This window comes from Montipora foliosa, chromosome 12 (genome assembly GCF_036669935.1).
Source record: "Montipora foliosa isolate CH-2021 chromosome 12, ASM3666993v2, whole genome shotgun sequence".
In the NCBI taxonomy this organism is placed as follows: Eukaryota; Metazoa; Cnidaria; class Anthozoa; order Scleractinia; family Acroporidae; genus Montipora; species Montipora foliosa.
In genome coordinates this window covers 21361416-21378968 of record NC_090880.1, presented here as the reverse complement: position 1 = coordinate 21378968, position 17553 = coordinate 21361416, and the positions used below count along the sequence as shown (strand labels likewise).

General features: G+C 41.9%; 1 protein-coding gene across 2 annotated transcripts in view; it reads left to right on the top strand.

Annotated features, from left to right (window-relative positions):
- LOC137979542 (kinetochore-associated protein 1-like) overlaps positions 1-17553 on the top strand; it is an 82162-nt gene that overhangs the window by 13550 nt on the left and 51059 nt on the right. For both annotated transcript variants that reach the window (XM_068826812.1, XM_068826813.1), the window contains exons 11-22: positions 4442-4560; positions 5389-5437; positions 7416-7514; positions 8184-8230; positions 10941-11003; positions 11766-11841; positions 12993-13118; positions 13914-14003; positions 14641-14703; positions 15079-15140; positions 16253-16361; positions 16849-16992. In XM_068826812.1, the coding sequence (XP_068682913.1) occupies positions 4442-4560; positions 5389-5437; positions 7416-7514; positions 8184-8230; positions 10941-11003; positions 11766-11841; positions 12993-13118; positions 13914-14003; positions 14641-14703; positions 15079-15140; positions 16253-16361; positions 16849-16992 (1047 nt within the window). The remainder of the gene's footprint in view (positions 1-4441; positions 4561-5388; positions 5438-7415; positions 7515-8183; positions 8231-10940; positions 11004-11765; positions 11842-12992; positions 13119-13913; positions 14004-14640; positions 14704-15078; positions 15141-16252; positions 16362-16848; positions 16993-17553) is intronic.

The window sequence follows — 17553 nt, the reverse complement described above, 5'->3', positions numbered from 1 at the left end:
TGTTCCCTACATTTCTCTTGGGCTTGCCTGAGGGAGAACACCATGTGTTGCTGTGCGAAGTCAAAATCCGCACTGACTCTCAGGGATGTTGTCAGCATCTTGACTCCTAAGACAGTTGATGATCACAATGTGATCTGAGGATGTTGCCTGCTGCTGATAGCAATGAGATGCCCCGATGATTGCTGCAACAGTTTCCCATGTGCTTGTACAGGTGTAGAATCATGGCATCTTAAGAGTTTTGAGGGCAGACTCTTCCTTGCTGATATGGATATTGGTCATGCATGCAGTGAGGGTGTTGCCAGTGCACTTGAATACCTCCGAGGGGATGCCGTCCTCGCCAGCCACTTTACCACTGGACATCTGCTTGATGGCCTTGGTGACCTTCAATTGGCAACTTTTGGTTGGCTCATAATCTCCTGGGTGATTGGGAGCTGTGGGAGCTTGGCCACCACTTCATGTGATATTGTAGACTTGCCTTTCAGAACGACCTGAAAGTGTTCCACCTAGTGAGCACAAATACTGTTCGGATACCTGAGCATCTCGCAATCAGCTGAATACACAGGAATGCTGCCTTTAAATGTGGGGCCACAGCCTGCCTTCATTCCATCGGCGGCTTAACACACCATGCAGATCAGGTAACTGCCAATGAAGACCTCTCTCCTTTAGTGAAACAAAAGTATGGTTCTGAATTACCCTGGCTTCACTAAAACCTGAGATCTCCCAAGCTCTTGGATCTTGCCTCGATGAGTCACATTGCATTAAAGATACCAAAGCCATGCTTGTACAGGTGTAGAATCATGGCATGTTAAGAGTTTTGAGGGCAGACTCTTCCTTGCTGATATGGATATTGGTCATGCATGCAGTGAGGGTGTTACCACACCAAGGTGAAACTCCAGAAATGGTCAGGGCCAACCTCGACGTCGCCCCTTCTTGTCCTGCATCCTCTGCAAAACCGCCGGTCGCCCACATACCTCTCACAACCCAATAGATTGGTCACGCATGGTGATGAATGACTCTGAAGACCTCAGTGTTGATGAGTGCAAGCCTTTTGATGAGACCAGTGACCTGGTAGTCCCACCAGCCCAGGTTGAAGAGCCAGCAGCCCAGTCATCTGTTCTTCACACCTTCTATCACAACCTGTGCAGCTGACCCTGGACACTGGTGCAACGTCCAACGTGGTCTGTGCCGCCTCCGCCAGGCTGTATGGTTTCCCCATCACCCCTGCCTCCCAAATGGCTCATTAGGCTGATGGAGTTACGCGAATGGATGTCATTGGCGAAGTCCACTGCTCCCTGACCCACGCACAGTGGACCTTTGCGTTAGATGCCCTTGTTGTTTGTCAGCTAGATGTCCATATCCTAGCTGGTAACCCCTTCTAGGTCCGCAATGACCTAGTTTTCACCCTGCCAAATGTCAGATTGCGATAGGTGACACTGAGATTCTCAACTACATCTTCCCCTCCAGACACACCTCAACCTAATGTGTGGCATACACAATCCTTCCTGCTACGCAATCCCAACTGCACTGTTGTTCTACCAGGGTAGTATGTTCAGTTCAGTATCCCTTCTGACTTTGACTGCGACAGCTTATGGGCCCTTGAGCCCAGCATAGACTGCCCTTCTAACATGCCACGTAAACCAGAAGAGGCGTGGCCTCCACCACAGCAAATTCTCTCAGTGGATCATGCCGTTCGCGTCTCCAACACGACCGACTCACCCATTCTTCTGAAGAGTGGTGAGCAGCTATGCCAGGTTCGACACATTATACCCGTTGAAGCCTCCACCTCACCCGCACCTACCACCACATGTTGTGCTGCCTCTCCTTCTCCAGCCAGCTGCAAGCCTTTTTCACCCCATGTAATCCTTGACCCTGCTGGATGCCTAGTCAATGTCCATATAGAGTGTCTAAACACCTAGTTTTTCGTACAGAAGCTGAACGGTAGTACTGTAGCAGGCTTGTGACATCCTTCAGAGGAGTTGCTGAGTACAGTAAGCCTCAACCCTACTTCATGCCAAATGTTGATGGTGTGCTCTGTGAGATAGGGAAGTGGAAGTATATGGTTATCACTGATTTGCTGAAGTCCTTCTATCAGATTCCCCTAGCCAAGTCATCTATGAAATACTGTGGTGTCGCAACACCATTTAAAGGCCTTCATGTCTACACTTGCTCTGCGATGGACATGCCTGGGTCTGAGACCTCCCTCAAAGAGTTGATGTCCCGAGTTCTGGGAGACCTCATTTGAGAGGGCTGTGTCGCAAAAATTCCTGATGACTTGTATGTTGGGAGAAACAGCCCCATAGGGGTCCTCGACAATTGGCACAGAGTTCTTGCCCAAAAGAACAATATTCTCTTGTCCGCCGCTAAAACTATTATCTGCCCCAGAAAGGCCACCGTCCCGGGCTGGGTGTGATCTAATGGAACCCTGCAGGCTAGCCCCCACAAATGGCTGCACTATCCTCGGTCGAGCCACCTTCAACAGTGCAAGGCCTGTGCTCTTTTATCGGAGCTTACAAGGTACAAGGAAAAGACTGCAGGGAAAGAACCCAGAGAAAAAATTGCATGGTCTGATGAATTAGTGCTGACCTTTAAAACTGCTCAACGTGCATTGGAAAGCCACCGGACCATCACCATTCCCCATCCACAAGATGCCTTATGGTTAGTGATTGATGGCTCCATTAAAAATAGAGGAATTGCAGCCACACTGTATGTACACCGCAATGAGAAGCTGCTCTTAGCTGGATTTTTCAGTGGCAAACTTTGTAAGCATCAAGTAACTTGGTTGCCTTGCGAGATTGAAGCCCTGGGTATTGGCACGGTGATTCAACATTTTGCCTCCTATATCATTCAATCACCACACACAACTGAAGTACCCTCTGAAAGCAGACTTTGCGTCCAAGCTTATGTCAAGCTCAAGAGAGGAGAATTCTCAGCCAGTTTGAGAATCACTTCCTGTTGAGAACCTACCCTCTTATTATGCCAGTCGCTTGAATTGTAGTTGCCAAATCTGAAAATTCATCGTCGAACTCGAAGATTCTGTTATTCACAGCCTCTCCGTCAGTGATGTCCTTCAAGGCTGCGTCAAGATGCACTTCACTAGCTGTGCTGCTTGGAAGGCTACCCAGCTGGAGTGCCCTCACCTCTAGAGGACACACTCTCAAAATTATTAACGTTAAACGCTACCTTAAGGATGTCTTCATCGCTGGTGATGGCCTCCTTGTTGTGTGAGACCAGGAACCATTCCAACCCCCTCGTGAGCGTATCGTTGTTCTACGCTCTGTCTTAGATGGTCTCTTAAGAGCTCTTCACATCCGGTTTAGTCATCCATCAAAGTACCAAACCAAGCGTCTCTACAGCAGATACTTCTTTGCTCTAGATGTTGACAAACCCGTAGATTTTGTACTTTCCTCCTGCCACACCTGTTAGTCTGTGAAGTCAATCCCTAGACACTTCCAGCCACAGTCAACCGATGAAGCTCCTAAGTCCAATGGCATTTCATTTGCTGCTGATGTCACCCAACGTCACCGACAACTGATCCTTGTCCTAAGAGACACTATCTCCTAATGCACTTTGACCACCCTTATCAAGAGCTCCAGAAGTTCACCACCTCCCAGTTTCGCAGTAAAGTCTATTCGGTGCCTATGTCCCAATGTTATCCTGTGGCCTCGATGGTTTTGGCTCAGTCCCCACAGGATCCCACTGTTGCCTTTACAAGCCCTCTCCATTAGCCTCCAATGATGATGCAGACCCTGTTATTCTACCACCAAGACAATCCACTGTCCCAACGACTCTCACATGGTTACTAGCCAGCCTACGAAGAAACCAAGGTTCCAACACCTGTGCATGACGTTTTACCTGTCCAGAAACTTCCTCCCATACCTGCAGCCATTGTCCCACTGCCCTGCACTCCAGCCACTTCCCCAGACTGCTTGGTTCCTTCTGGTGCTGAATCTGAATCTGCTGCAGTTGTCCCTCCCAGGAGGTCTGGCTGCCAACGGCGTGCCCCATTTTGGCACAATCAGGACTGGGCCTTCGTGTTCTTCCTGGTAGCACTGCTCTTTATGCCTTCGCTTTATAGTTGTCCTTCTATTTTACTCGTGACATTTTGAAGGACAAACCTAAGGGACCAGAGACTGCACCCGTTGTGCGTATGACATTCGCTTTTCACTGTTGTTGTTCCAGTTCAGGATCTGTATGTTTCTATATTTAGTCGTTTATTTTTGCATGCACATTCTTCAGCTTACTTCTGCGTTTGGATGCTAGACCATTGAGAGAGAGCTAGGAGGCAACCACGCCACTATGTTATTGATTACAGTTGGTGTACTATTAAACCTTCGAGTACTTGCAGTATTTCTCTTTTGTTGGTGCAGTAAGAAAACTTTTGATTTGCTTGCTGTCATAATTATAGACAGTCATACAGTGTATTTCATTCATTGATTTGCAGAACATGTTAAGTCTGTGGAATGTGGCATCTTTGACAATGGTTGCATTCTGGTCTTTTCTAAATGTGGAAGACTTTCTGCTTTTGCCCTCCAGCAATATTCAGACACCTGGGGCTTCAAGGCATGTGCAGTTTGCATATTTTACTGATTTGTTTTGTGCTTGTTGTGGATAATAATATTGACTTTTCAAGTATATGTAACTTTGTCAGGAGAACTCCTTTTGAACATTGAAGGTCCTTATTGTGTTTTTGTTTTAGCTAACAATAGCAATTTGAAACAGTAATGTACATTTATATCATTACGATTTTCATGGTTCTGCGGAATCTTGTCTTCAAGCACCAACAGCCAAACTGTGTTTTGCCTTCCATCAATCAAATTTGCGATGCCAAGCCAAGAATTGACCCAAAACTGGCGATGTCGAAATCAATAACAATTATTGATTTCAGCATCCTCGTGTGACATACGTGTAACCTACCAATCAGCATCTTTGGTTCCAACGGTACATTTGCACATTTGAATGTTGACGCCAATGGAAAGCAATGTAACTTGTAGGAATCTTTTTACCTCTAAAACGATATCATAATGGTTTTTGAGCTGTGAACTACACAAAAGCTCCAATTCACTTTCCAGAGGCGGAGTTAATCTTCCTGGCTATGTTCGGAAATTTGATTGGTGGAAGCCAAAATGCAGTTTGCCACTTAGCACTTAAAGGTGGGATTCCGCATAATTATGAAAATTGTTGTGACTCATGTATCCGATAGTTTGGAATAGCAACAAGAAATAACAATAAGACATTATGTTGACTGTTAAGCCAAATATGTCACTCTTTGATTAACCATAGTTGTGATTAATCTGTATATTGTCATTCTGTCAGATATAAGGGACATTTTGTTTGATTCATGATTCACAGTGAAGGAACTGTACAATGTATTTTTATTTTCTTTTATAGGAAGGACGATGATCACAAGTTGGTGGTTCTCACGTCAGCAAATGGCAATGTATGATCAAGTGTGAAGATGGGTTTGTTTGATATCATGCAATAATAATATTTATTGTCAGCTAAGTCCAACTTCTGGCCTCCGTGCGGCGGACTGACAGGAGAAGGGGCGAAGGCGAAGCCACTGGCGCCTTAAAACCAGTTGCCCAGGGTAGATGGGGCTCTTAGCCTGTGAAAACAGCCCATCTAGGGGAAGGTAAACCCTGATTTCAAACCTCTGCTGCCTTGAGGCTATACCTGATCTCAGGAACGCTTCAGGAGTAAACCTGGAGGACAAATCCGGAGTGGAGCCCCTAAGGTGGATGGCAGGTGCTCAGCACTTCCTTCCGGCAGCTTCAGCAGTGGAACAAACTCCAAGTTGTGTTGGTTCTTCCTTTCCCTTGGACCCAGCCAGTTACACACTGTCGTATGGGCAGCCCAGCATCTCCTTATCATCCCGCCCAGGCCTTAGCGCAAACTGGAGACGGCACTCCAGCGGTGTTGCAAGACTCCGGCACAACACAGGACGAGGCAGTTTACCGGTTCTAAGCTCTGACTGAGTGGCGTAAGAAGGAGTGCTAGGGGTCTCGTCTGACGTGGGGAGAAGCTCTCATAGCTTCATTGGGTGGCTACCGCCCGCCTCAAGCTGGGCAGCCCCCAGCCAGTAAGGTGCCGCCCCGTCATTGCTTGCCTGCTCTACTGGGTGCGTAGAGCTTAGTGGACCCTCCCGAGAAGCGAGCAAGTATTTGCACTAAGCAGTCAAAAGCAAAAAACTACGAAGCCTCCAACTCTTCCAATCGCAAGCTGGAACATTCGCACCATGTGCCCTGGTCTCTCCACTGACCTTCAGCTAATGGACGACTCCCGCAAGACCGCCATCATCAACAAGGAGCTGGCACGACTCAACATAGATGTCTTCTGTCTCCAGGAAACCTGACTGGCTGACAGTGGGTCACTTATGGAAAGAGACTACACCTTCTTCTGGCAAGGTCTGTCCCAGGACAAGGTGAGGCAGTACACGTAGGTTTTGCTGTGAGGAACTCACTGATTGCCACCACAGAAACTCCCTCTGGAGGGTCATCGAGAATTCTTGCCCTTCACATAAAAACGTAGGCGGGCTTGGTGAACATCATATCTGCCATCTGCCTACACCCTGACTCTGACCTCCACCCCAGAAGTTAAGAAGAAGCGAGGCAAGGCAAGTCTGGCACGTCACAAGGCACGTGGCAAGTCTGCGCCACACATACAAGATCCTGCCCAAATCCCCAGCGCTAACTATCGTCTTTTTGAGACATGGATGCCACTACTACATCAATTATATTATAATAGCACTACTTCCTAAAGTGCAAAAGTGCTTTACAGAATATCAAATGAATACACCTTTGAATTAATTTGAATTAATTGAAGGTGACTTCCTACTAGCTTGAAGAGGTAAAGAGTTCTGCAGTATTGGTGCAGCAACCATGAAGCTTTCTACGAGAGTTCCAGGTTTTGCTGGGCTGACCAACTCAAAGTATCCATGCATATGGGCTTCAAATTTTGTACCAATAGTTTTCTTAGCCCAGGCAGCTGACTCATCTTGCCACAAGAGGTCTAGCCCCACCTTCCAACAACCACTAGTCCGAAATCAACTCATGCACATCTCTGGGTCATGAACTTGTGAACTATCAGGAATGACAAACCCATAACTAGCAACAAAAGTTTGTTACATCCTGCAGGTGTGACAGTAAAATGTTCCAGGGCATTTTCGTACAGTCAGGCCAATACATTGAATCCTTGAATTTATTAACTTTCAAGGTCAGCTTGGGAGTTGCTGTTTGATCCCAAAAAAATGTTTGTGTTACACTACTCTCCCATAGATGCAGCTCTATAGTTTTTCTAGAAACTAACCCTTCCATTCATTTCTGGCATTTGTTCTCTTCCTTTTGATCTTGTGGTAAATATGAATATAGTTGTATTAAGATTACTGTTCTTTGTCAAGTCATGATTGTTTATTGTAGGCACGTTACTTTCAAGTGTATGCATTTCCATCCATGAAGCAGATGTATTCTCTTGAAGTTTCCTTTTTCTCATTTTTGGCCCAGTGTCCATCAACTCAGGTTTGATAATGTTTTCCTAAATTTTGTGTTGTTCATACTTAAACGAAGTATTGTCAACTTAATTTATCTAGTGTTTTTGGGTGAAGCATAGATTTGATTGGAGGAAGCACTAGTCAGCATACATGTAACGTGTGGCATATTAATTTTTATTGCAGGATTATTTAAACACTCACGGGTACAATGGTTTTGGCTGCAAGTCGGCTGAGACTGGCATGGGGAGTAGTAGTTTTGAAATCTTCGCAGCCAAAACACAATGAAGCAACCATCGATTTTAGCTTGTATATTTAAATAATCCTGCAGTAAAATATCCTGCCAGCTACATGGGGTTAAGGAAGCACTTAATGGAGATGCTGTGGAAAATGAGATGTTCAACATTTTGATACCAATAAATCAATAAATTCACAGTACAAATTATAGTTGTGCCACCCTAGTTTTTTTTTCTGTTCCAAAGGACCCAGTTGTAACAACTAAGTTGGGTTTCACTGTCCAGAAAACAAGCAGGTTGATTGCCACTGATACAGTCCACTGCTTTGTTATACTTCCTACAAATCCTAGATTTCAGTAAATTAAGATTAAAATCAGGTACATCACAACCTTTTGACATGAGATAGGATGGCTGGGGGTGAGAAATTCAGCCCTAAATTTTCAAAATGTCTTTGGTGTTTGTAGGAGTCCATCTACTTTATTGAAGGTCTCTGTGACATCCAGGCAAACAGGTGACACCCACAATAATGTCATTTATATAGAAGTTATTTTATTCTCAATATGGCTCACAGATACTTAATCTAAGAGTAATTCTGCATTATTATTTTGGTCACATTTTACACTCTATATCCATTAGCTCACATGCCATGACTGTGTATCCACCTGTAAGTCTGTAAAACTGTTAATTTGACGCTACACTTTGTTTAACACAAATGGTTAATTATTACTTTGTTCGAAGAACTAAGTATAGGATTCGGCTCTGATTTTGGACTTTGGACGTTTTTGGGGTTACGGTTTTGCTATGCATGCATGAGATTTCTTTGCCAAGGAGAGTCACTTTCAGAGAAGGCAGCCCAAGTAAGAATTGAACTTGGTACAGTGTATGACCACTAAACCATGGAAGACGGATCATGTTTACGTAAGACATCTGTCTGTCTATATTCAACCTACACTTTCGGCCAAATATCAGTAGCTATATTGCCCAATACTCGACAGGGTTTGTATGGGTCATGGAAAACCTGGAAAGTCATGGAATTTAAGAATTTAATTTTCCAGTCCTGGAAAGTCATGGAATTTTGTGGTCAAAGAAAATTATAATTATAAAATAATAGAAGATGAATCCTTGGGGTTGTCAAAGCCAGGATGAAATGAAATAAAGGCGCGTTTCTATCAACTATATGGACGTTTGGCGGACAGAGATTGTTAATTTATTCAAACTAAGTTATGTGAGAAAATATCCTAAATAGGGACATTTTTGGAAATTTTCTTCCGTGACAGCTAAACTTAAGGTCATGGAAAGCTAGAGAAGGTCATGGAAAAAGTCATGGAATTTGAAGAGCTTAAGAGTATAAACCCTGCTCGACCACTTTGTTGCCCGTGACTTGACGGATATCTCAGTCAATACTTGGCCAACATGTCAACCAACATGTGGTCGAGTGTTTGTGGACATGTCCTTCGGGTTTTAGACTATAGGTGGCCACTATCGGCCAACTCTTTGACTGTTAATGAAATAAGAAACTGTCGGCGGCATACCAGTTGGCTGTTGGTGGTATATCGGCTGACATTTGAGTCAGTTCTGGTCATCTGATGGCTGAGTGCCAGTTGACTGTTGGCCGCTATGTCGGTCAATACATGTCCAACATATCGACCAACTGGTGGCTGATATGTCAGCTTTGCCAAAGAATACTGTGTTGCTAATTGTGGATGTTTCGCATGTGTGCATTTCCGGAACAATCCGCCCTTCCCCCCTTTCCCCCCACACACGCACCCCTAATCCTCACAGTTCTGAATGTCTAAAGGTTTCCAATCTCGAAATCTCTTCAAGTGAAGCAAAGCGCTTAAACTGGCATGGAAAAAGAGTGTTGTTAGTGTCAGAATGTAATTTTAAAAAGTGATTTCAACATTAAACTCTGCGCACTTGCCTGTACATTGGAAGAAAAGTTTAGGGCAGCTCTCAAATGGCTGATATGTCGACCATTTGAGAGTTGTCCATTGACGTGTCAGCCGATACAGTTGACCAAGTGTCGGTAGAGTATCTGGCAAGCCTTGGTGCCGATTGACCAACACACATGCTGATATTGGCTTCGTGTCAGCTGATATTTCGGCCAACTGTTGTTTGGCATGTCGGCCAATAAATTATTGTTGACCAAGTGTTGGTAGAGTATCGGCCAAGTGTTGGCTGAGCGTTGGAGGCGATCGATCTGCATGCATGTCGACCACATATCAACCGAGAGGCGATGGACATATCGGCTGATGTGTTGGCTGTCAGTGAGTCTAAATCGCCATCTTGGCCAACTGTCAATCAACATGTCTGCCTTTAGTACACAAGATCCTGGTAGACCATGTATATGACAGATTAACAGGGGGAAATATGTAATAAAGAATTGCGTGAATGACCGGAAACGACTTTTGTGTTTTTGTTGCACACAATGCAATATCCGGTTATTGTATGACTCATCAGCAACACATCTTACCAGGCTAATTCCTTATTTTTATTATTCTCCTGGTATTGTGAAAAGTATTAAATATTTTAAAATACCATTGTAGAAACTTGTAAAGCATCTGTTTACTGGTTTTGATTGGAATCAGTGCCGTCAACAACAGTTTTAAATGTGAACAACTATTCTATGACCGCACATAAAGCCATATAGTTGGGTCATGGAATGTGGACTTTGCACATTGGACTTCAGACTACAGAATGAAACTGGATATTGACCAAGATATTGTAACATAAAAAATCACTGAAATGCTGTGAACTTTAAAGAAAATTGGCTAATGTAATTCCTTCAAACAAAGTGTAGGCTACCTGTAGCCTCTTTTATTTATGCTGTCTGCTAAAGAACCACAGGATTTTGTGTGACTAAAATGGCTGGGATACCAACAGCACAAACTGCATACTTATAACAACTTACACTGGTCAGAAAACAGTAGCTGGTTTTACATGGACTTGAGCAAACCCTGTTTAGCAAAAAATACCATGTTAGTTGCTTCATAGCTCTGTTAGAAAAACATTGTTAGTAATGGGGATGACAAAGCTAGGTCTTGGGTTTGAATCCCGTTGAAACCACATTAATTTTTCAGGTGCCTGAGTGTAAGAGACACTTGCTTATAATTGTCCAGATAAGGTGGTTGTTGTCTCCTTACATGTAAATACTTTCCTAATTCTTAATAAATTATTTTATCTGGCTTTATTCCTTTGCTTGTAACTTTTCTCAAATAAAGTGAAACGGAACCCATTTCCTGCTTGAGGATCAGGTCTCTCACAGAAGCTCTTCCAGAGAACAGGTAACACAGAAGAAAATTTTCTTGTTCTCCAGACTTTTAAACCTAAATTGAATGCAAGCACTTCGTTGTGTGGATGTTTGGTTTGGTGTTCCAATTAACTTGTTACTTCGGCATTTTTAATTCAGTTTCTGGCTCCTCTTTATAAAAGCCCTGTGTAATTCTACCAAACTCTTGAAATGGCATTATGATACATGTAGTACAAAAAAATTGTTTGTTGTACCTCCCCATCTGTCTGAAAATTCCATTCAAGCTCGATTAGCAGTAGACAACAGCAGTGGGTTTTTACACCATTGTAACAAACACTTTTCTAGATTTATCTTTTAAACTGTCTAGGAAGAGAGCACATGTGCCGAAGCTATATTATACTGTCTCTATTGTGCGTTGAATTCCCAACTATCAAACGTGTTTGACAGAGAAAATATGAAGTGTTAGATCGATTCCATAGTTTACATGTACATGAATTTATATAATATGGTCTGTTGTTAAAACAAGTTATTATAGAAGGTAACACTCATCCATCAGAAGGGCCTGGAATCCAACAGATTTTGAAGTGGACTAACTTGAGGCTATCAACTCATGGATTAATTCAGTTTTCTTTATACACTGTGTACTACGTAGTTATGCTGTCTGGTCATTTAATAAAATAGTCTTCGACTACACTTTGAGGAAATAAAGAGTCTTATTGAATGGCAGATCTGGTTTTTGTTTTGTGTCAGCTTTGCTTTTGTTAATGCCTTTGACTCTGAATGGTTTTTTTCTTAGACTGTCAAGGTTACTTCACAAACAAAAGTTCAGTGAGGCCCTGAAATTTGCACAGCAGTTTAACTTGGATATTGAGGTAACACAAAGATGTTGCCGTGCCTCAGACATGTGACACTAAAATGATGCTTTAAGCTGGTTATCACCTTCGAAGTATTACCATAAACTTTGACAACATTGCTTGTCCATAACGCAATGATGCATGTGCCAAGTTTCATCCTGGGTGGTTTGTCAATTGACCAAGAACTTCAATCTGTGCCTCCCTTCCCACCACTTTCCCCAGCTGTTTGTTAATCACAGTACTGTATATGTAACTAAGATAGCAGGCACTATCATGATTGATTTTCAATCTAAATCTTCAGTCTACCCAATTTTACTTGCACCTGGTTATTGTTTATAATCAAAGAATAATGGACCTGGTTCTATGTAGTTTTCTTAATAATATTATTGGTCAGACTTGGTTACTGGTTTCTGTGATGTTAAAATCATCACCAACAGATGAGCTTGGGGACTGGTCCCTGAAAGGTTGGCAGAGAGCCTGAGCAAATTCAGGCCAAGCAGGGAGCTATCCTTGGCAATTCTGTGCACAGGAACCACGCCTGCATGCAGCCACCAAGAAACACCATCACACTGAACTCAGTGGAACTTACTCACCTGACCCCATACTTTACACCAATGACCCAAAGTGAGAAATGGCTGGAAGGGATGGGAGCTTGAATCTGCAAAGATTTGCTAAACAAAGGCAGCCAAACAAAAGATCTGCAAAGATAAGCTCAAAAGCCAAGAGGCAAGCAAAGTCCTTGCAGCCACCCTGCAGATGATGCCTTAAAATAGGCCCTTTGCAGGATCTAGTCACATGGCTGGATGTCTTTGTTTGCAATGGCACTGGGACGCAAGCATATTCCAGAGCCAAAGGCTCTGTAGAGTCACTGTGTGTGATTTTAAAGTGCAAAATTCTTTTCGAGCCCCTTTCTGTTTTTTTTCGGGTGGTAAGTGCTTTAAATTTGTTTTTACAACAAAGTAGTATTCCTCTATGAGCTTGCATGAAGGATGGCGTCAAAGAGTGACATGTCACTGAATCCTGCAAATGGCCTATTGCATTTAGCTGCAGTAAAATCGAAATACATTTCAGATTCAATTGACATTTAATCAAAAGGTAGAATTTAAAAATGGCAATGTTATTAAGAAACGTGTATTCTTGTCAAGTGGTTCTTCTTGTTATTCATTCAGCTGGTGTACAAAGTGAAGGCAAATTGGCTGCTCGATAAAGTGTCACCTTGGAATAATAATGATAAAGGAACAGCAGAGGAAGAATTTTCCCTCAGCAAGTTAAAGAACTGCTTTTCTCAAATAAAGGTTTTAATTATAGTTTTACTTGTGTATTTCATTTTTAAAAAAAAGGGAAAAGAAGCAGCAGCCTGGGCTCCCAGACCTTATTTAAATTCAGAGGGGTATTTTGAAGGTTCCTCTGATCTCTCCATATATGTTATTCTGAAACAGAAATATACTCAATCAGACTGTCTGGTTTCGCTGTATTCAATAAAGAAAGACATTCCCTTGAAGTGACAATTGCTATGATTTCCATGCCAGCTATACATTCTGGTAGTTGCCCTTTTTACCTAAGCTGCTTGACTAAATAAAGATGTTGTATTAATTTAATTTGTACCAGTTTTTACGCATGAGTGCATATGTGAAATGTGTTACATGTAAGTATGTAAGGTTGGATCATGTGAAAACAAGTTTGCATGGAGGTTGTACTTCCACCCAATACTCTTCCAAACCCAAGAAGATGTCCACATTGATCATCTAGTGATTTGGTACCACGTTAGCTTGCCTTTTGCTATTTTGGTAGTTGATAGTGAACAAGGAGAGTGCTGCGGATAGTGACCAAAAAGTGCAATCACACGTTGATCATTGAAAAAAAAAAAACTATATATACTGCTATTTCAAGGCAAATTCAAAATTGTCTATCATTACATCTGCAATGTTGAGTATTTCTGAAACAAATTAGAGCTTTACATGTAGCTGGTACAATAAATAACCGTTAATTTGGATTAAGCATTTTCCCAAAAGAAGAAGAAATTGATAGCAATTAGTGTGTTCTTTTCCTTCCTTCGAAAATCATTTGTGGCGGTGTTTGGTCCATTTCAGGATGATGAGTATGTGTGTAGATGTTGCCTCCAAGCTGCCCTTTCCTCTCTTGAGGAAACATTTGATTTGCTTAGCTATGCAAGGAAGAGGGTAAGCCTGCTGAAGACTTAATGTCTTGGTCAGGATTGTGGAATGATCACTTACCTAATGTCGTATCCACCACTCTATTCAGCTCTTGAGCTAGTGAACTTCCTATTCTTGAACCCTGTAATTCAATACCTGTTTAGAAAGTTTGTGTCAATTCTGAAATAAAATATGATTGCTTTTTACTGCTATGTACTCCCCAAAGACTAAAATTTGCACTTAATTAATGCATTGTCATTTAAACACCTTAGGATGTGCCCCCAGTTACATGTAGCGAGTAAAATCGTCTGGCTTAGACTGAGTAAAATCTGTTAAGTCTCACTCCCAGGATTCAATGAGGCCCTGACAGGGTAAATTCCGACAATTAAGCGACATGGCCCAAACAGTAGCGACAGCGCATAAAATGAAATTCTTCCGACAAAAGACATCCTTTCCCAGCAAAATTCCGACAGTGACGTCAAGGCCGAGAATGAGCCGATTAAACCCCGTCACGAGTGATTTTAAAATTCAGACAAGCGACATGGGACCCCCCGCCCCCCCCTGTCAGGGCCTCTTCAATGGATTAAATGATCTATGTCTTCCCTATATGCATATACATGTGCCCTTTCTCACCACACTACCATTTCAACTCTTTTTTGCTTAGATTTCCCTAGATCAGGATAAAAAGGAAGGTATTTGTGGAATGCCATCTCATTTATTAACAGAGGTTGGTACAGTGAAACGTGCAAAAGTATAAAATATTATAATTATTAAGACTGCCTGTACATAATTAATTCAAGTCTTGATGAATCATAATAAAATTTACATGAAAAACAAACCCGTATTTTCCTCCAGTGCTATTTGTTTTTCGGTGTGTCAACCTTTTTCACTCAAGCAAAATTCTTACCATGATAATTAAGGGAAAATCCTACTTGTACAGTATGATGACATGTATTGAAAGAAGAGGCATAAAAGTGAACTAATTCAGGCACTGTGTACTGGGCAAACCAGAGCCTTTTTAAAGTAATATTATTTTGTTGTTTTTTCAGTGAAGGTTTGTTGGAAATTGTAAGCATGTTTGTGTGTTGTTCTCTCTGTAAAGGTCCTGGAAGCTCTTGATAGACTAGCAACATTTGAAATGGCCTATGGAATTGAAAATTTCAGGTTTGCTGGTATTTTTTGTGCATTAAAAACCCATAAAATTTCACATAAATTTGAACGTTTAAAGTGCCATATTGCAGAAAACACATTGCATCTCATTTACACCTCAATAGATAGAATGCATGTATTCTTGTATTTCCGTGATCAAGGAAAAGTTTCATAAAGGGGACATACTTAACCCAAAGGCCCTAGGATGCCCCCATTTGAGAAGTTAAATCATTTGGCATTAGACAGAGTAAGATCTGTAAAGTTTCACTCCCCGGGGTCAATGGGTTAACATTACATTGTTTGCCAGTTCGATTTAACAATTAGAAAATATTTTTCAACACAAGAAGAGAAATTTTGTATCTCCAGACGGCCATGTAATATTCTATTTATTATATAAACACCAATGAAATACTACATGTAAATCATTTCACCAAAGGCATCAAAAGACGCGGTTTTTATAATTATGTAACCATAAAAAGAGTGATCTTTTCTTGTGTGGAGATATGAAGATATCATGTTTTTGTGGGAAAGCTCACTTGGTATTTCATTGGTGTTTACACTGTATATGATAAAATAACATATTTAACCCATTGACTCCTAGGAGTGGGATTTAGTAGATTTTACTCTGTCTAACGCCAAACTATTTTACTTCTCAAATGGGGGAAGTCCAGGGTGGAGTCAGAGCCAGAAAGGCTCTATCGCTGAGTCTTGTTTTGACACTTGATGGCGACACGAGAAACTTATTAGATCTCATTTGGTACATGGAGTTAGCCTTGAAAGTTATCAGATCCACTAGATATTTCCGCATCGTACCATGGATTACCGTGAAGTAATGATGAACTTAAATGTAACTCTAACCCTAGCCAGTGGCCAGTGTAAGGCAATCAAGGGTGGCATTATGTGGCAAAACGAGCATGCCGAAGTTGAGGCTGAAGATGATAGTTTGTTAGAGGAACCTTGTGTTTAAAACCGAGGACCAACCAAAATCTCTCCAAGAGTATCAAGCATTTCTTATTTAGAGTGAAGTGTGAAGCTCCAATGGGGGAATTGATTGAAGTAAGGATTGACAGATGGTAGTAAATTTCAAGCCCAATTTCAATCCCTGTTTTGAATTCTTCAATCCTCAGTGGAACACAGTGGCAGTACTTTGTCACTGCAGACCTACTTGCAGAGCTTATAAAGTGTCTGTTATCTGGTAAAGTCACAAGTGCAGTGATTATTTGGAGAAGACATCAGGTAATCACCCCTTAAGATGCTCAGTCAAGCATATACATGTACATGTCGTACATTGTCAGTTTGTGGATTATCCAGTACAATAAGGATTTTGAGGGCTCCATAAAAAAAAAACATTCCAGAGGGTGTTTTGTTTTAAAGTCAGAATTTTCCTTTCACAAAGCACCTCCCATTCTACAGTACAATGTTCTGTACTCTTTCTCCTAAACTGATGTGCTGATTGAATCAACTTGTATGTATTCTGATTGACTTGATCATCTCACTTTTACACAACTGTTTTTTTTTTTTTTTGTTCTTTTAATTTTTAAGCCGTGTAAATCAACCAACATTGATATGGCTGGCTTTTTATGTCTTTCAACTTTTGCATCTTAATTTTCTAGTCCTGCCGACCAACTTTATGTGCATTTTATTCCCACATACAAGAACATTAATTTTAATCATAAAATTAGTGTTTATTTAAACAATTTGTTATCATGCTTTGTGATCTTAGACCCAGTTCATACCGCAGTTTACTGAAGGAAAGCTGGAGTCCCTCTTGGGTTCTATCAGCCAAGCTTTGCCATCATCTACCATCATCCCCTGGTTACAAGATGACCTTGTTCCTTTTGTTAGCAAGGTCTTGCCACAAGGGCTGGTGGGTAAAATTATCAAAAATAATTTGTTAATTAATTTGATGCTGCATCTGTTTTCCATTTTACCAAGTATATTGTGACGGAACTGCTGCGTGACATTATTCTAGTTGTGACTTGCTTCCTTGTTGCATTACTGCCACGCGGTTGTAATAGGATCTCTCTAGAGAGTTAGTGGTCAAATACATGAATATAAAAATACATGTGCATGTTTGGCGAGAAAACTGTTGTTTGATTCGGCTCGTTACACTGGTGGCAGCGGTGGTAAACTAGTCATATTAGCAAAATGGAGCATTACAATGATGGTGAAGTTAATTTTGGACCACTAATCAATCTAAACACAGAGGATTTTTGTCCGACTGTAAAGGACATGACAAAGGCTAAATCGCCAGTTCCAGTTGGGACCAGCATGCCTCACAGTACAGGACACATTAGCGATGGAACCGTCGATCAAGTTTTAAAGGCCATTACGGCTCTAAGTGTTGGAATAGAAAAGCAAAACAGTGCTTTGGAGTTTGGAGGATTGCTTCGGCGAACGAAGTAAACGCCTCCATGCCCTTGAATCC